The 20,496-nt window shown below is 45.1% G+C and overlaps 1 protein-coding gene across 1 annotated transcript in view; it reads left to right on the forward strand.

Annotated features, from left to right (window-relative positions):
• The window catches only part of LOC144493033 (uncharacterized), a 364,898-nt gene that overhangs the window by 131,415 nt on the left and 212,987 nt on the right, over nucleotides 1–20,496 (forward strand). Inside the window, exon 5 of the mRNA XM_078211846.1 lies at nucleotides 12,108–12,230. Within this exon, the coding sequence (XP_078067972.1) occupies nucleotides 12,108–12,230 (123 nt within the window). The remainder of the gene's footprint in view (nucleotides 1–12,107; nucleotides 12,231–20,496) is intronic.

The raw sequence follows: 20,496 nt of genomic DNA on the forward strand, positions 1-20,496 counted from the left end.
AGGGTGACAGCCCTTGACATCAAGGCCACATTCGACCGTGTGGCATCAAGGAGCCCAAGCAAAACTGGAATCAATGGGTTTCGGGGGCAAACTCTCCACTGGTTGGAGTCATACCTGGTACATAGGAAGATGGTTGTGGTTGTGGAACATCAGTCGTCTCAGCTACACGACATCTCTGCAGGAGTCCCTCAGGATAGTCTTCTAGGCACAACAATCTTCAACTGCTTCATCAATGACCTTTCCTCCGTCATAAGGTTAGAAATGGGGATGTTCGCCGATAATTGCATAATGTTCAGCTCCATTTGCAACTCCTCAGATACTGAAGCAGTCTATTTTTAAATGCAACAAGATCTGGACAATATCCAGGCTTGGGCTAACAAGTGGCAAATAACATTCATGCCACACAAATGCCTGGCAATGACCATCACCAATAATAGACACTCTAACCACTGTCCCTTAACATTCAATGGTGTAACTATCACTGAATCCCCCACTGTTAACATCCTTGGGGTTACCATTGACCAGAAACTCAACTGCACTCACCACATAAACACTGGCTACAAGAGCAGGTCAGAGGCTAGGAATATTGCGACCAGTAAGTCACCTCCTGACTCCCCAAAGCCTATCCACCATCTACAAGGCACAAGTCAGTGTGATGGAGTGTGATGGAATACACCCCACGTGCCTGGATGGGTGCAGTTCCAACAACACTCAGGAAGCTTGACACCACCCAGGACAAAGCAGCCCGCTTGATTGGCACCACATCTACAAACATTCAATCCCTCCACCACCGACGCTCAGTAGCAACAGTGTGTACAAGATGCACTGCGGCAATTCACCAAAGATCCTTAGACAGCACCTTCCAAACCCATGACCACTTACATCCAGAAGGGCAAGGGCAGCAGATAAATAGAAACACCACCACCTGCAAGTTCCAATCCAAGCCACTCACCATCCTGACTTGGAAATATATCGCAGTTCCTTCGCAGTTGCTGGGTCAAAATCCTGGAATTCCCTCCCTCACGGCATTGTGGATCAACCCACAGAACATGGACTGCAGCGATTCAAGAAGGGAGTCACCACCACTTTCTCAAGGGCAACTAGGGATGGACAATAAATGCTGGCCAACCAGCGATGCCCATGTCCCATGAATGAATAAAACAAAACTGCTCTCAGTAACAGTTGAAATCTGGATCTAACTTTCAGTTTTTAAATTCTTTCTTATTGCAATCATGGCAAGACCATAAGGGGAGGCATGGTGGCACAGTGGTTAGCACTGCTGCCTCACAGTGCCAAAGACATGGGTTTGATTCCCAGCTTCGGTCACTCACTGTGCGGAGTCGGCATTTTCTCCCCATGTCTGCGTGGATTTCCTCCCACAGTCCAAGAGACGTATGGGTTAGGTGCATCGGCCATGATAAATTCTCCCTTTGTGTACCCAAAAAGGCAGTAAGAAGTTTAACAACACCAGGTTAAAGTCCAACAGGTTTATTTGGTAGCAAAAGCCACAAGCTTTCGGAGCCTTAAGCCCCTTCTTGAGGTGAGCATCCCACTCACCTCAAGAAGGGGCTTAAGGCTCCGAAAGCTTGTGGCTTTTGCTACCAAATAAACCTGTTGGACTTTAACCTGGTGTTGTTAAACTTCTTACTGTGTTTACCCCAGTCCAACGCCGGCATCTCCACATCATGACTACCCGAAAAGGCACAGGACTGTGGCAACAGAGTGTGGCGACTAGGGGATTTTCACACTAATTTCATTGCATGTTAATGTAAGCCTACTTGTGACACTAATAAATAAACTTTAAACCATTATTGATGATAACATCAACAACAACTACTTGAATGTATATAGCATCTTTAATGCAGTAAAACAAGTTGTTTCACAGTGCTTTATTAAATGGAATTTTATACTCAACCACATGTCAGAGCCGATGACCAACAACTTTGCTGAAGAGATAAGTTTTAAGAAGCATCTCAAAGGAGGGTACAGAGGCAAATAGGTTTAGAAAGGGAATTGCAATGCTTAGAGCCATTTCCCCTGCCGCTCACAAACACACACACAGAACCCATGCAGTAGTGGTGACAGATAGTGCTGCCTGACAAGTCCTGAGGTTGTAGCACTGCCACTTCAGAGAGTTTCCAGCCCATCTCCTACCTGCAACAGTGCTTGCTGCTGCCTGCACTAGGACCCCAGAATCATCCCTAAGCCCAAGGTCAGCGCTTTGGGCCAGGTCCATGCTGAGAATCCAAGGTTGGACCCTGTGAGCAACAACAACCCCCCACACACGGAGCAGTTTGAAAGCAGAGACTTACCTCCTCGCTCACCCTCTGCTGAAGCACCTAAATCTGACTTTTATACAGGAGGTATTTCCTGACTAATCCAGCTGCAGTGAATGACTTGTTAAGGCAAGTGAGTTGGGACAATTGAGAATGGAGCTCACTAATGACATTGTGATGAATGTAAAAAAAGCAAATTGATGTTTTGCCCATTTTGGGCGGGCTCCCCGATCACGCCAATTTTCTTTTCATAAAATGGGAATGGATATGGCAACAGGCGCCATTCCCCTTAGTCGCATCATGCCCGATTTTACGACGTTTCCCCACCGCAAAACAGGCGTGATGAGGTCGTAAAATTCTGCCGATTAGTTAAAATGATACATGTTGGCTCTGTTTGGTTACATTATGATTTTATAAATATCCTACTATAACATTCTTAATAATGCATTCCAGCACTTCCCTCAGACAGATGTTAGGTTAACTGGCCTATAGTTTCCTTTTTTCTGCCTTCCTTAAAAGAAGAATTACATTAGCTATTTTCCAATCTGCTAGGAAAGTTCCAGACTATAAGGAATTTTGCAAGATTATAACCAATACTTTTCCTGTCTGTGCCTCCACTTTTAAGACCCTAAGATGCAGGTCTTGGGAACTTGTCAGCCTTTAGGTTGAATAACTTTCCTAGCACCTTTTCCTGATGATCATGATTGTTAAGTTCATCTCTCCCTTTCACCTTATGTTCCTTTGGGGAAAGTTTTAAAAGTCTTTTACTGTGAAAGAGACACAAGGGGCCGGATTTTCTGGTCGCACTCACCCCGAGACTGGAAAATCCTTCCCGAGGTCAATGGGTCTTTCCATGGTCCGCCCCTTGCCCGCTACGATTCCCGTGGCGGATGTAACAAGAAAATTCACTCCTAGATATCTCTTCAATGGCTCCGCCATTCCTTTGTTTCCTTCATCAATTTCCAGACTTGCTCTCCAGAGGACTAACACTGGTTTTAGTTTCTTTCCTATTCAAATACTTGCAGAAACATTTACTATCTGTTTTTGTTTTAGCAGCTAGTTTTCTCGTACTCTTGTTTCCGTCTCTTTATTATTCTTTGCTGGTTCTTAAAATCTGTTCAATCCCCTGATCTACCACTGATCTTTGCAGATTTGTACAGTGTTTCTTTGAATTTAGTAGTATCCTTCCTTTATTTAGCAACAGATGAAGTAAAGATTCAATTGGAAAAAAATGGTTCTGTTGTGTTCAACATCTGCCATGTCATCTTTCTCCGATAAAGGGAAAGTAAAACATTTTTGTAATTACATTTATGCAATGTTTAATTGTTACAATAATAACACCTCAGTACCGTGGACTAATAAATATTTCCATCATTGATCCAAGTTGCTAGCCCACTGGAAAGTCATTGATAACATTGCCACTAGCTCTGGCTATTATTTGGTTTTTATACTGGTACAACAATGCGGGGAAATAATGTCATTATTTGACACTCAATTTTGAAGTATTATTTATGTCCGAATTTAAAATTCTATAATGTATTGACAATATTTATATATATATAGTTTAATGGCCAGAAAAAGTAGAACAAATATTTTAAATAAAGCAGTATTTGTGACATGATAAGGTACAACTTTGCAATATGGAATGACATAAAGAGTAATCATGCAATACGCCTAACACCATTGAAAAGCATTCTGTGGAAAAACTCTCTAATATGGACCATACACAAGAATTTCTATTTCCTCTATGTTTTCTTTATAAATATATGAATATCTTTGAATTTGGAAAATTAGATTGAAAACACCTTTTATTAGAAGGACTGATCAGCCTTAAAACTTTAACGTTCATATGTACGTGCTTGAAAACAAATACTAATGATATCACAGGACAACTGGATACAAAAAATCTTTCCTATTTTATAATTATTGGAAGAAAAAGTCCTTCTATGTTTTCTGGTATGTGGGTAAGGTTAATATTTTATATTTATAGTTTTTCATAAAAAGACTTGTCCAGCTGCGGTTTGACCCCTTTAATAATAAATGATGGATGCGAGAATTACAGAGGGAACTGAAAAAAAAATCCAATTTTATCTTGGCTGCATTAAATAGAAACTGAAATATGTTATTTAATGCATGGTATGAATGGTGGCTATTATGTGTTATTAACAAATCAACCTCCTCTTTCTGTGATATGAATCCTTATCGCACCAGGAACAGCATACACGCTTTTCTGTATTGATTTATTGCTGCTTGCCATATGACAGTGGAAAGTAATGAGTTGACTATGTTTTTGATAGGATTGTGCAATAAGTTCAGCAAGTTTTATCTCCGTCACTTGATTAGATTTTGCTAGGGTTACTTAGTTTGCAGAAAACGCTAACTCAGCGGTTACAATTGAACTGTTATGAAATAGATAATGGAATTTGAAGCATCTTGCTGTATGGAACTGCGAATGTTTTTGTAGATCAGAATTTTGTACACTCATAGGCAGGAATTCAGTTTTCAGATATGAGAGTTTATATTAACAAAATTCAACTGTGAAATAATAATTAAAGTACAAACCTCTGTTTTCACAATTATTATTTTAAAATGTTTTTCTTCCATTTTCTGATACCTTTAGTAGAAGCTCCTGTATTTTTTAATAATCCTATGAGGAATCATATGAGATATGTTTTAGTGAGTGGGCATTTTATACAGGATGTTTTAAATGCTCTGTGTTAAACTGACAACTATAAATTATGCCTGGTAGCTGAAAGTGAAATGCATTCAAAAATGTTGATTTGAGGAGATTGTTGTTTAATTTTGTTTCATACAATAGTTTGCTAATCCGCTTGATAACTAATTTCATTGATAGGTTCAAATAGGGGTTTTCCAAAGCAGATTGCTACATTGGGTGATATTTTCTCTGATATCAGTAAAGGCTGATGTTGGGGTGTAAAGCAGCATAGAGCCTGGCAATGGCGATTTTTAACGCCATATTGTGTGGCACTTTGTGCAAAACATTGCATGCACGGTTTCCACGCCATATCGTTGGCAGACAGCTTCCGATTTGCCCACCCTGCCATCACAGTGCTTTAACGATCCGGGCGCCATAATTAAAGGCCGCCCCAATGCTCAGTAGTCACACTTCACAGGTCGCTGGGAAGTGATGGTACCAGGAGATCTGCCCTGAAGTTCTTGGCCATCTCCCTGGAATGACTGCTCACTGCAGTGGAGACTCACCATGATGTCATCTACCCACCCTCTGGATGAAAAACTATCAGCAAGGTCACAAATCCAGCATGGGAGGAGGAGGCAGCGGCCAGGGGTGCCAATTCCATTCAGAAGAGAATGGATTCCATTCACTGTAGCTGTCCCTTTATTCCATAGAAGAAGGCAACGGCTCTCAGGCACCCAGAGAGAGCCATCCAGTGCAGAAAAGATGAATGATCTCCTCTGTTCCACCAGGGTAAGCCGTTCTTCACATCACTCTCAATTCACAGACACACCACACATCCACAAGGATCTCACTCACTGCCAGCTTAAGGGAAACCCCACTAACTCTCCCACACCCACACTTTCATCTCTTCTGTTGGTCATGTCCTGATCCTGTCCATGGCTCCACTTACCATCCACATGTGCCACCCATCCATGTCTGGCAGGTGTCCTGCTTACACTCCATCTTCATGAAGGACTAACTGGTGCATAACAAAAGGGAGGGATTCCAGTCTGGTGGAGGGATGGTGCAACTGAACGTCCTCGTAGACTTCAGCTGGCTGGCAGGGATGTGGACCGTTCCTGTGCTGATGGTGAGGTTGGTGGAAATAAACCAAGTGAGGATCTGGCATTGCAGCATCCATCAAACTACCATGCTGTGAGTCATGTCTCCTGTGTCCCAGGCTTCTGCTATGCACCATTGACCTCCCCTTTCTTTTGCAGTCACGTCTGGGACTCCAGCTCAGAGAGCAGCACTGACCATGATTTTTCAGAGCCCTCCATGGAAGACTGTCACACCGCTTACCCACACCCTCCACCAGCGCAGAGACGCACAGCTCAGTGAGATCTAGTTTTAAAGCAGCCTCAAGGTCACAAACTAGTTAGCACATCACAAAGTCCAATCCACAGCAGACAGAGGCAGGGGCATCCCAGGGTGCTGACACTCGGAGGAATGCCAGGGGCCAGGAATCTGCTGAGTTCATATCAGATGACGAGACTCAGGACTTGGTCCTGCCTCAGTTGCTGAAGATCCAAACACCAGCCTGACAAAATCAGGAAGGGGTGTCTGCTGCACTCCTTGGACTGCTAAGCTGCATGGAGGAGTCTGTGTGCCTTCAGCCTAAGGTGATTGTGCCAACAGGCCAACGCACCGACGTCAACACTGTTTGGGTGGAAGCTATAGTAGAGACCTTGGTGCAAGACATCTGTCTTACTTGGCTGTAGGACATGCACTTGGTACAAGCACTTTTTGGCATCCTTCAGTGCCAACGCCAGAGGATGATGCAGCTACTCGAGCTCACTGTAGCTGTCCCTCTATCCCATGGAGGAAGACAACGGCTGTCAGGCACCCAGAGAGAGGAGGAACAGCTGCTGGGGTCTCTGGGGTCATCTACCCAGCTGACACTGGAACTGTCCCTTCCATTCGAATCTCTTCTTCCTGTGACCACATCATATCCAGCTCCACCGGCCAAGGAGGGTGGCACTGCCATACAGCAGGAATCCGAAAGTAGGCAGGGTGCCCAGGTCTCAGCCCTCCAGAGAACATCTACTGAGGTCATTGTAGACAACAGGACAGAGCAGTCAGCAGGTTGCTTCCATCTCTGCTGAATATTGAGCATGCACCAAGACATAGTGACAGGGAAAGGGAGGTTCAGAAATTCAGTTGCACAGCATAGGCACAGGTGTTAATCACTTATATATAGTGTTCACTTCTGTAAATAAACTCCTACTAATTTCATCTTTGCTATGGCTCCTTGTTGTGCTGAGCTGTGTTCCTGTCCATCTGCAGTGAAACTTTGACTCTTGCACAGGATAAAGGCAGGATGCTCAGTCCAGGGCTTCCTCCATATGCTTTGTGCATGCTTCCCAGCACGTTGATGGCATTCCTTTACAGTTAACAACTGCAACTCCATGACAGAAGCTTATCACAGAGGGTATGTGCACTGCCATCAGTCAGACGTGAGTGCATTGCTCACAGATGTCATGTGAAGATAATGGGATGTCTCCTCCATATCCTCCTCCAGCAATTTCTTCCACTGTTGCAGCACCGGTTTGTACAGGACGCGGCGGGTGATACACTCTGCACGTTGTATTGCAGGACTCCACAAAACTGGTCGAGACACTGGAACTTCATAAAGATTAAAGTTTTTTAAAACCTCAGCATCCCGATGGCTGTTCCACCAAAGTGTGTGTTGCAGCATGAATCTTGTCGTACCTTGTCTTATCTGCACACTGGAGCCTCCACAAAGGCATCATCAGCCATGTCCTCCGTGGGTATTCCTTGTCTCTAAGTAGTCAACCCTGCACCCTCTGTGAACCCTGAAATATAGTAAGAAGCCTCACAACACCAGGTGAAAGCCCAACAGGTTTATTTAGTAGCACAGGCCACTAGCTTTCGGATCGCTGCCCCTTCATCAGGTGAGTGGGATTTCAGTTCACAAACAGGGCATATAAAGACACAAAGTCAATTTACAAAATAATGGTTGGAATGTGAGTCTTTACAGGTAATCAAGTCTTAAAGGTACAGACAATGTGACTGGAGAGAGGGTTAAACACAGGTTAAAGAGATGTGTATTATCTCCAGCCAGGACAGTTAGTGAGATTTTGCAAGCCCAGGCAAGTCGTGAGGGTTAAAGATAGTGTGACATGAACCCAAGATCCCAGTTGAGGCCTCAAGCTCGTGGCTTGTGCTACCAAATAAACCTGTTGGACTTTAACCTGGTGTTGTGAGACTTCTTACTGTGCTTACCTGAGTCCAACGCCGGCATCGCCACATCAACCCTGAAATATGTCAGGAATCTGAGAGCTGCTGAGAATGTAGGAGTTGTGTGCACATCCTGGGGAATCGAGCACATACCTGCAGGATGCATTTGGTGTGGTCGCAGACCAGCTGAACATTCAGACTATTGAATCTCTTGCAGTTCACATTGTTCACAGATTGATGACATGGAGCTCAGAGTGCGATGTGAGTGCAGTCGATTGTAGCCTGCACCTATGAAAACCAGAGATCTGCGCAAGTTCCACTGCTTTTGCATCTCGGCTTGCCTGATCCTGGTCGAAATGGTTGCCTTTAGAGCCCTGGAAGGATCCACTGATGTGAAAATTGAGCACCATAGTCACTTGCAGTGACACTGGCAGTGAATGCTCTCCCAATCCCTGTGGTGCCAAATCCTGCAGCAGGTGACAGATGTATCCAACCAGGTACCTGGACAGACATAGTCTTTGGTGACACTGGTTCTCCAAGTATGTAAGGCGTTGTCTGTAGACACTGGGTTTAGTAAGGAGGCTCCAAGTGACGACTCTCTGGAGCATGTGGAGCATGCAGATCCTCTTGACGGTTCTGTTCATGTCTTTGGCGAGCCAAGCACTGTTGTTGACATCTTCTGTTTTTCCTCTCTCCTGCCTATAAGCGAGAAGAATGATGGTGGGATCACAAGGCTCCATGTTCCTGATGGTCTCCACACTGCAGTATCAAAGAGAGAGACTTAACGGCTAGCATTTGTCTGCTAAGGAACCACTCTTTGTCAATCCATTGTCTGCAGCTGCCTCTCGAAGCCCATTGACTCATGCCCTGGCCACAACATTGACACCAGTCCCCAGTCCAACGCCGGCATCTCCACATCATCACAACATTGATACCCAGCCTGAGTTTGCATGCTGGTTGGACAAGAGCCCCCATCCCCCTTACACCACATGACTAAATGGTAACAGCTGGTAACAAATATGGGAATAGGCGCCAGAATTAGAGGAGCACAAATATCATGGATTATTAAATTATTTAACAAAGTTTAATGCAAGTGAGATTTTGTTTTATGGTCCATTTATTTTTTTAAATGGTTTCACACATTATTGATTACCAAATTCCACTCCAGAGAGTTGAGCACAAAATCTATGTTAACATTTCAGTGTCAGAGGTCTTGATTTGTTGAATGAGCTGTTAAGCCCTTCTGCCTACTGAAGTAGATATAAATGTGCACATAGCCCTTTTTTGAAAAAAAGCAGGGTAGTTCTCCATTGTGCCCGATCAACATTTATCCCTCAACCAAATTATCTGATCATTATCAGATAAGCTCAGTTGGCTGGATAACTGATTTGTGACGCAGAGTGACACCAATAGCATGGGTTCAGTTCCCATACCAACTGAGATTGTTCATGAAAGCCTGCCTTTTCAACCTTGCCTCTCAGTTGAGGTGTGGTGCTCATGATGCTGCCATGACTGTGGCCACTCAGCGCTCCAAAAGCTCGTGATTCCAAATAAACCTGCTGGCATCTAACCTAGTTTTGTGAGACCTCTTACTGAACAATACCTTGGTCTCTGTTCTCTTAAATTCAAACTTCTTAATTCCCTGGTTCCCTAGACTGTATCTGGTTCTTTGGGAAGCCTGCCTCTTTGCAGCTCTCTTGTCCTGTCCAGCTTCTCCTGGCAAAGATGTTCACGATGTGGAGATGCCGGCGTTGGACTGGGGTAAACACAGTAAGAAGTTTAACAACACCAGGTTAAAGTTCAACAGGTTTATTTGTTACCAAAAGCCACACAAGCTTTCGGAGCCTTAAGCCCCTTCTTCAGGTGAGTGGGAATTCTGTTCACAAACAGAGCATATAAAGACACAAACTCAATTTACAGAATAATGGTTGGAATGCGAATACTTACAGCTAATCAAGTCTTTAAGATACAAACAATGTGGGTGGAGAGAGCATCAAGACAGGCTAAAGAGATGTGTATTGTCTCCAGACAGGACAGCCAGTGAGACTCTGCAAGTCCAGGCAAGCTGTGAGGATTACAGATAGTGTGACATGAACCCAATATCCCGGTTGAGGCCGTCCTCATGTGTGCGGAACTTGGCTATCAGTTTCTGCTCAGTGACTCTGCGCCGTAGTGTGTCATGAAGGCCGCCTTGGAGAACGCTTACCCAAATATCAGAGGCCGAATGCCCGTGACCGCTGAAGTGCTCCCCAACAGAAGGGAACAGTCTTGCCTGGTGATTGTCGAGCGGCAAATTGAGTGGAGAGAGCGTTAAGCATAGGTTAAAGACATGTGTATTGTCTCCAGACAGGACATTTAGTGAGACTTTGCAAGCCCAGGCAAGTCGTGGGGGTTACAGATAATGTGACATGAACCCAAGATCTCTGCTCAAAGCAGAGACTGATAGCCAAGTTCCGCACACATGAGGACGTCCTCAACCGGGATCTTGGGTTCATGTCACATTATCTGTAACCCCCACGACTTGTCTGGGTTTGCAAAATCTCACTAACTGTCCTGTCTGGAGACGATACACATCTTTTTAACCTGTGCTTAACGCTCCCTCCACTCACATTGTCTGTACCTTCAAGACTTGATTACTATAAAGATTCGCATTCCAACCATTATTTTGTAAATTGAGTTTATGTCTTTATATGCCCTGTTTGTGAACAGATCTCCCACTTACCTGATGAAGGAACAGCGCTCCGAAAGCTAGTGGATTTTGCTACCAAATAAATCTGTTGGACTTCAGCCTGGTGTTGTGAGACTTCTTACTGTGTTTACCCCAGTCCAACGCCGGCATCTCCACATCGAAGCTGAAGTGGCCTGGATTGTTGGCTTAGCAAAAACAAATTGAAGGTTAGGGATTTGAAGACATGACCACAGCAGATGAGTTGCTTCAATCTTGTCATGAGGAACTCTTACAGAAGAATTGGTTGAACTGATGAGATTGAATGAATCTAAACAGGAACAGGAAGAAGTGTCTAAAAAGGCAGAATTCACAAACAAGATCTCTCAAGATCAGCTAAAGATTTGAAAAACAGACAACAGGCCATGATGCAAGCATGGAAAGAAGTGTCACTTTTTGTAGAATGATTGACACAGTTATCACTCCTCACAGAGAACTTCACAAAAATGAAAAACAAAAGACTAGGCAGTCAACAGTAACATAATTCTTTTCATCCAAATCATCTGCGTCATTGCCGGCAACAGCCAGTCACCCACTCCATCTCCCTCCACTCTCAAGTACAATACTGTTCCTGTACTGTACAGTAATACACTACTGTACAATAATGTACAGTACTGCCATTTTAAAATTGTATCACAGGTACATATTGTAGTTCTGTAGTTAAATTGCTCCTATTTTGTTTTGTTGACAAACTATTTTTTCAGTAAAATTGTCTTCAAAGTACTGTACAATAAACTATTGTGATTTGTAAATGGTACAATTGTATTCTGTAATTGAAAACTTTTAAAAATGTTTTCGTTTGCTTATGTTGACAAATTTCTTCCAAAAAATTATCTTCAATTTAATTAAAAAGATAGTTTTCATTGACTCCATTAAAGTAAACGTTTGAAATTTGGGGATGGCTGGAACATATCGAATTCAGTCCTATTATAAACTGTGTTCACTGTTCACGATTTCGCCCTTCGTGAAATCTCACGGGAATGGAATTTCTGCAAATGGTAGGAGTTGATTGTAATTGAAGCAGTTGTACTTTTTTCTTCCACCAAGCAAGAATTTTAATTTTTTCTTGTCACAAATTAATATGTTAAAATGCTTTGAAAAGTCTCTGGTTGTGAACATTATTGTTCCAGATTAACAAAGGTCAGATTTCCCATTTGATTACAATGTTCAAAATCTACTTGAGATATTCTTTTTTCTTTTTCTGTAGGATTTGAGAATTAAGCTTGGGTCTTCTGAGGATGAACTGCTAAAGTTACAAGGAGAGAACACAAATCTGAAGACAGAGATCTGCAATCTGAGGACTACACCTGAATGGGTCAGAACAGAACAGGTGCTCTATTTCAAATAATTCTTTCTGCAACTGTTCAGTTTTATATCCCGCGCTTTCCACACGTGGGCTGGAATTTTCCAGCCCCTCTCACCGGCAGGATCTTCTGATCCCACCAAAGTCAACAGACTTGTGAATGGCTAGTCGCATCCTCCACAGGGAAACCTGCTGCAGTGAGTGTATCAGATTTATTATGAAGTTAGAATTCTAAACAAGAACTTAGTGTTCTTTTACTAGCACTAACAGCTTGTAGTACAGGTCCTATTTTTCGCTTACTGTGAAGTTTCATGAATAAGCAGAGTATATAAAACGACAAGATACTGTTACTGAATTAGTGCTTTCTGAGGCGGAGTCTGGCTGCATTTCCTGCAATCCATCCTTCGTCCCTTACCTCACTTATTACTGTAAAGGTATTAAATCTCATGAAGCATCCCTTGTAAATGTTAATCTGTTTGTGTTATATTTTTAAAATCTTGCCAAATTTTCACACTGTTAATAGTGATGCTTTTGGTGTTTCGCATGCTTTAGGTGTTTGAAATGAATGCATTATTACACGAGGTAAATATTTGTACTTTATAAACCAAAACAATAATATTTTGATTACTGTAAACTTCTAGGAAAATTCAGTTTTGTTTTGTGTGGAAATAAATTAAGTTTAACTATTGTATCATTCATATCAGTGCTCTTAATCACAGTAAAACAATTTACAATTTTTTCAAACTTACAGGATACAAACATTTGGGGGACATGAATTTTACTTTAGAGATGAGAAACAGAAGTCAGATTTGTTTTTTGCACCAGAAGTTCATCTCCAATGGGAAACTGACTGAGTTTTGGATTTTACTGGGGGTTAAACCTTAATTAGAACATAGAACATAGAACAGTACAGCACAGAACAGGCCCTTCGGCCCACGATGTTGTGCCGACCTTCATCTGAAACCAAGATCAAGCTATCCCACTCCCTACCATCCTGGTGTGCTCCATGTGCCTATCCAATAACCGCTTAAATGTTCCTAAAGTGTCTGACTCCACTATCACTGCAGGCAGTCCATTCCACACCCCAACCACTCTCTGCGTGAAGAACCTACCTCTGATATCCTTCCTATATCTCCCACCATGAACCCTATAGTTATGCCCCCTCGTAATAGCTCCATCCACCCGAGGAAATAGTCTTTGAACGTTCACTCGATCTATCCCCTTCATCATTTTATAAACCTCTATTAAGTCTCCCCTCAATCTCCTCCGCTCCAGAGAGAACAGCCCCAGCTCCCTCAACCTTTCCTCATAAGACCGACACTCCAAACCAGGCAGCATCCTGGTAAATCTCCTCTGCACTCTTTCCAGCGCTTCCACATCCTTCTTATAGTGAGGTGACCAGAACTGCACGCAATATTCCAAATGCGGTCTCACCAAGGTCCTGTACAGTTGCAGCATAACCCCACGGCTCTTAAACTCCAACCCCCTGTTAATAAAAGCTAACACACTATATGCCTTCTTCACAGCTCTATCCACTTGAGTGGCAACCTTTAGAGATCTGTGGATATGGACCCCAAGATCTCTCTGTTCCTCCACAGTCTTCAGAACCCTACCTTTGACCCTGTAATCCACATTTAAATTAGTCCGACCAAAATGAATCACCTCACATTTATCAGGGTTAAACTCCATTTGCCATTTTTCTGCCCAGCTTTGCATCCTATCTATGTCTCTTTGCAGCCTACAACACCCCTCCACCTCATCCACTACTCCACCAATCTTGGTGTCATCAGCAAATTTACTGATCCACCCTTCAGCCCCCTCCTCTAAGTCATTAATAAAAATCACAAAGAGCAGAGGACCAAGCACCGATCCCTGCGGCACTCCGCTAGCAACCTGCCTCCAGTCCGAAAATTTTCCATCCACCACCACCCTCTGTCTTCGATCAGACAGCCAGTTACCTATCCAATCGGCCAACTTTCCCTCTATCCCACACCTCCTTACTTTCATCATAAGCCGACCATGGGGGACCTTATCAAACGCCTTACTAAAATCCATGTATATGACATCAACCGCCCTACCTTCATCAACACACCTAGTTACCTCCTCAAAAAATTCTATCAAATTTGTGAGGCACGATTTGCCCTTCACAAACCCGTGCTGACTATCCCGGATTAATCCGCATCTTTCTAAATGGTCGTAAATCCCATCCCTACCAACCACTGAAGTCAGACTAACCGGTCTATAATTACCAGGGTCATTTCTATTCCCTTTCTTAAACAGAGGAACAACATTTGCCACTCTCCAGTCCTCTGGCACCATCCCCGTGGACAGCGAGGACCCAAAGATCAAAGCCAAAGGCTCTGCAATCTCATCCCTCGCCTCCCAAAGAATCCTAGGATACATTTCATCAGGCCCAGGGGACTTATCGACCTTCAGTTTATTCAAAACTGCCAATACATCCTCCCTCCGAACATCTATTTCCTCCAGCCTATTAGCCTGTAACACCTTCTCTTCCTGAAAAACATGGCCCCTCTCCTTGGTGAACACTGAAGAAAAGTATTCATTCATCACCTCGCCTATCTCTACTGATTCCATACACAAGTTCCCACCACTGGCCTTGACCGGCCCTAACCTCACCCTGGTCATTCTTTTATTCCTCACATAAGAGTAAAAAGCCTTGGGGTTTTCCTTGATTCGACCCGCCAAGGACTTCTCATGTCCCCTCCTAGCTCTCCTCAGCCCCTTTTTCAGCTCGTTCCTTGCTAACTTGTAACCCTCAGTCGAGCCATCTGAACCTTGTTTCCTCATCCCTACATAAGCTTCCCTCTTCCTTTTCACAAGACATTCCACCTCTTTTGTGAACCACGGTTCCCTCACTCGGCCATTTCCTCCCTGCCTGACAGGGACATACCTATCAAGGACACCCAGTATTTGTTCCTTGAAAAAGTTCCACTTTTCATCAGTGCCTTTCCCTGACAGTTTCTGTTCCCATCTTATGCCCCCTAATTCTTGCCTAATCGCATCATAATTACCTCTCCCCCAATTGTAAGCCTTGCCCTGCCGTCCGGCCCTATCCCTCTCCATTGCAATAACAAAAGACACCGAATTGTGGTCACTATCTCCAAAGTTCTCTCCCACAACCAAATCTAACACTTGGCCCGGTTCATTTCCCAGTACCAAATCCAATGTGGCCTCACCCCTTGTCGGCCCATCCACATATTGTGTCAGGAAACCCTCCTGCACACACTGCACAAAAAGTGCCCCATCCAAACTATTTGACCTACAAAGGTTCCAATCAATATTTGGAAAGTTAAAGTCCCCCATGACAACTACCCTGTGACCCCCACACGTATCCATAATCTGCTTAGCAATTTCTTCCTCCACATCTCTATTACTATTTGGGGGCCTATAGTAAACTCCTAGCAACGTGACCGCTCCTTTCCTGTTTCTAACTGCAGCCCATATTACCTCAGTGTGCATATCCCCCTCAAAGTGCTTTTCCGCAGCCGTTAAACTATCCTTGATTAACAATGCTACTCCTCCACCTCTTTTACCAGCTTCCCTACACTTACTGAAACATCTATACCCCGGAACGTCCAACAACCATTCCTGTCCTTGTTCTACCCACGTCTCCGTAATGGCCACAACATCGTAGTCCCAAGTAGCAATCCACGCCCCAAGTTCATCCACCTTGTTCCGGATGCTCCTTGCATTGAAGTAGACACACTTCAACCCATCTTCCTGTCTACCGGTACCCACCCTTGACCTTGATACCTTCCCCAATACCTCACCACCCTCAACACTGACTTCTGGACTACAACTCCTTTTCCCACTCCCCTGACAAATTAGTTTAAATCCCCCTGAAGAGCCGTAGCAAATTTCCCTCCCAGGATATTGGTGCCCCTCTGGTTCAGGTGCACCCCGTCCTGTTTGTAGAGGTCCCACCTTCCCCAGAACGTGTTCCAATTATCCACATATCTGAAACCCTCCCTCCTGCACCATCCCTGCAACCACATGTTTAAGTGCACTCTCTCCCTGTTCCTCAACTCGCTATCACGTGGCACCGGTAGCGTTCCAGAGATGACCACATGTTTTGCCTTTGCTCTCAGCTTCCAGCCGAGCTCCCGAAATTCCTGTTTTAAATCCCCGTCCCTTCTCTTACCTATGTCGTTGGTACCAATGTGTACCACGACTTGTGACTGTTTCCCCTCCCCCTTAAGAATCCGGAAAACACGGTCCGAGACGTCACGGACCCTGGCATCCGGTAGGCAACAAACCATCCTCGAGTCTCTTTTGCTGCCACAGAACCTCCTATCTATCCCTCTAACTAACGAGTCCCCAATAACTATTGCCCTCCCGCTCTCCTCCTTACCCTCCTGAGCCACAGGGACGGACTCAGTGCCGGAGATCCTCTCACTGCGGCTCACCACTGGTATGTCGTCCCCCTCAACCGTATCCAAAGCGGAATACTTATTGCTAAGGGGAACGACCACAGGGGATCCCTGCATCATTAGCGGGCAGCAGAGTGAGCAGGAGGCAGAGTGAAAGCTGTAGGGCTTTGGCTCACAGGGCTTGAGTGAGCAGGAGGCAGAGTGAAAGCTGTAGGGCTTTGGCTCACAGGGCTTGAGTGAGCAGGAGGCAGAGTGAAAGCTGTAGGGCTTTGGCTCACAGGGCTTGAGTGAGCAGGAGGCAGAGTGAAAGCTGTAGGGCTTTGGCTCACAGGGCTTGAGTGAGCAGGAGGCAGAGTGAAAGCTGTAGGGCTTTGGCTCACAGGGCTTGAGTGAGCAGGAGGCAGAGTGAAAGCTGTAGGGCTTTGGCTCACAGGGCTTGAGTGAGCAGGAGGCAGAGTGAAAGCTGTAGGGCTTTGGCTCACAGGGCTTGAGTGAGCAGGAGGCAGAGTGAAAGCTGTAGGGCTTTGGCTCACAGGGCTTGAGTGAGCAGGAGGCAGAGTGAAAGCTGTAGGGCTTTGGCTCACAGGGCTTGAGTGAGCAGGAGGCAGAGTGAAAGCTGTAGGGCTTTGGCTCACAGGGCTTGAGTGAGCAGGAGGCAGAGTGAAAGCTGTAGGGCTTTGGCTCACAGGGCTTGAGTGAGCAGGAGGCAGAGTGAAAGCTGTAGGGCTTTGGCTCACAGGGCTTGAGTGAGCAGGAGGCAGAGTGAAAGCTGTAGGGCTTTGGCTCACAGGGCTTGGGCGAGCAGGGGTGAGTTAATTCATTTTTTGCTGTTTCTACCTGGTACTGGCAAGGTATCTAGAGGGGATGGGTGTGAAGGCAGTGCAATGTTCCTCTTGCACTATGTTCGAGGTGAGGGACGACGTCAGTGTCCCTGCTGATTATACCTGTGAGAAGTGCATCCATCTGCAGCTCCTCCAAAACCGTGTAAGGGAACTGGAGCTGGAGTTGGAGGAACTTAGGATCATTAGGGATGCAGAGATGGCCATAGACAGAAGCTTCAGGGATACAGTTACTCCGCGGAATGAAAATAGATGGGTGACGGTGAGAGGGGCTGGGAAGAAGCAGTTAACGTGAAATCAGGTTTCCTGTCCAACCAAAGCTGGAGGGGGCAGGTTTGGAGGCAAAAACAGCAATCACTGCGGCTGCTGTTTGTTCTGAGGGAGAGAGCTTGGCCAAAGCCTGCCACTGCACCCCAAGGATTATAGATGGCATAGGGAGCCAAAGGCTTGGCATCCATGAGGGAGAGGAGGGAAGACATCTTTCTGTAGGGTGACAATGAAGATGCCACCTTGTCATCCAGCTGGGGCAAGCACCTTTTTGTTCAGCATCATCTCCCTCTGCTCCAACTTTCTGTTCCTTCTTCTCCCCCTATGACCTGTCTTCTTCCAGGGTCTCACCATCTTCTGGATGGTCATAGAACTACCACTATGGTCAACAACATGGTGACACACAACCTCCACTGTGACCAAAGCCCTGCAGGGCACTACTTGACCACTCTAGAGACCAGACCCAGTGCTCTTTGAGCTTATGATGCCTCATCGATTATGATGCTGCTGTGTTGTCCACATTGTCACAGATGACACCCAACATCTACGTGATGTGCCGGTGTGTAGCCATCTGTGAATTGCCACGGAAGTCTGCAACACTGAGAGCACAAATGTCGATGACCATCTGGCTAGAGAGTCATCATTTCCTTTCAGCACTAGTTCTCAGTCATCTACAGATCTTTTTGCCTCTGCCAATTGATCCCGTCCCCTTTTCGTTCAAGGCCCTTGTCCCTCTCCTGGCCTCCTGATGCCCGGCTTTCTGGCACTCAGGTGGAGTCCAAACAGCCTTGCCCACTCCTCTGCCCATCTGATGCTAAATGATGCCAGGAGGGTGATGAACCCCTCAAGATTTACTTCACTTTTACCATTTCTTCCATCAACTCCCTGTTCTGCTGCTGCACGTTTAAGTAGTATGACCACAAAATTATATGGTCTGAGGTCATGCCTGCTATCCTCCAGGATATGAAAGAACCTCATTTGCATTGGGGCTGGCCAAAACCAAGGTGCACAGAGAATTGGGAGAGACAGATTATACCAGAGTAGGAAATAGTAGGATATTAGGTGGGATCAGAGTAAAGAGGAAATGTAGTAAGGACTAAATTAGGGTTTCTGTGTATGAATGTGAATGCGTGGGTGTGGGAAATGAAATTGGGGAGCTACAGGCACAGATATCTATGTGGAAGTATAATGTTGTGACAGTAATGGAGACCTGGCTCAAAGAAAGGCAGGACTGGGTACTAAATATTGGAGAATACAAGGTGTTCAGGAAAGATAGACAAGGAATGATAGCAGGAGGATGAGCAAATTGGCCAGATGGTAAACTACAAAAGGCTGTATTGATTAAGGAGAACATTGAAATTCTGGAGAGGGAGAATGTCCCTGAGGAGGCAAAGATGGACCCCATCTTCTCCAACGATGGACGAAGTTTAATCCAGATAAATGCGAAGTGATGCATTTTGGAAGAAATAATGTAGGGAGGAGTTATACAATAAATGGCAGAGTCATCAGGAGTATAGAAACACAGATGGACCTAGGTGTGCAAGTCCACAAATCCTTGAAGGTGGCAACACAGGTGGAGAAGGTGGTGAAGAAGGCATATGGTATGCTTGCCTTTATAGGACGGGGTATAGAGTATAAAAGCTGGAGTCTGATGATGCAGCTGTATAGAATGCTGGTTAGGCCACATTTGGAGTACTGCGTCCAGTTCTGGACGCCGCACTACCAGAAGGACGTGGAGGCGTTAGAGAGAGCGCAGAGAAGGTTTACCAGGATGTTGCCTGGTATGGAGGGTCTTAGCTATGAGGAGAGATTGGGTAAACTGGGGTTGTTCTCCCTGGAAAGACGGAGAATGAGGGGAGATCTAATAGAGGTGTACAAGATTATGAAGGGTGATAGATAGAGTGAACGGTGGGAAGCTTTTTCCCAGATCAGAAGTGACGTTCACGAGGGGTCACGGGCTCAAGGTGAGAGGGGCGAAGTATAACTCAGATATTAGAGGGGTGTTTTCTACACAGAGGGTGGTGGGGGCCTGGAATGCGCTGCCAAGTAGGGTGGTGGAGGCAGGCACGCTGACATCGTTTAAGACTTACCTGGATAGTCACATGAGCAGCCTGGGAATGGAGGGATACAAACGAATGTTATTTATCTTAGAAAACATCAAGTACTATGTTTATTTTCTTATTTTCCTATGAAAGTGCTTATATAGGTAGTAAAAGATATAAATGTACAACTGAAAAAAAAAATAAGGGCGGCACGGTAGCACAGTGGTTAGCACTGCTGCTTCACAGCTCCAGAGACCTGGGTTCGATTCCCGGCTTGGGTCACTGTCTGTGTGGAGTTTGCACATTCTCCTCGTGTCTGCGTGGGTTTCCTCCGGTTGCTCCGGTTTCCTCCCACAGTCCAAAGATGTGCGGGTTAGGTTGATTGGCTGTGCTAAAATTGCCACTTAGTGTCTTGAGATGCGTAGGTTAGAGGGATTAGCGGGTAAATATGTAGGGATATGGGGGTAGGGCCTGGGTGGGATTGTGGTCAGTGTAGACTCAATGGGCCGAATGGCCTCTTTCTACACTGTAGGGTTTCTATGATTCTATGATCCAAGGAGCGGCACAGGCTTGGAGGGCCGAAGGGCCTGTTTCCTGTGCTGTACTGTTCTTTGTTCTTTGAAGTAAAAAGGGTCGAGTGCTTCAGGTTTTTAGGTGTCCAGATCACCAACAATCTGTCCTGGTCCCCCCATGCCAGCACTATAGTTAAGAAAGCCCACCAATGCCTCTACTTTCTCAGAAGACTAAGGAAATT

The sequence above is a fragment of the Mustelus asterias genome, chromosome 4, assembly GCF_964213995.1.
Source record: "Mustelus asterias chromosome 4, sMusAst1.hap1.1, whole genome shotgun sequence".
Classification (NCBI taxonomy): domain Eukaryota; kingdom Metazoa; phylum Chordata; class Chondrichthyes; order Carcharhiniformes; family Triakidae; genus Mustelus; species Mustelus asterias.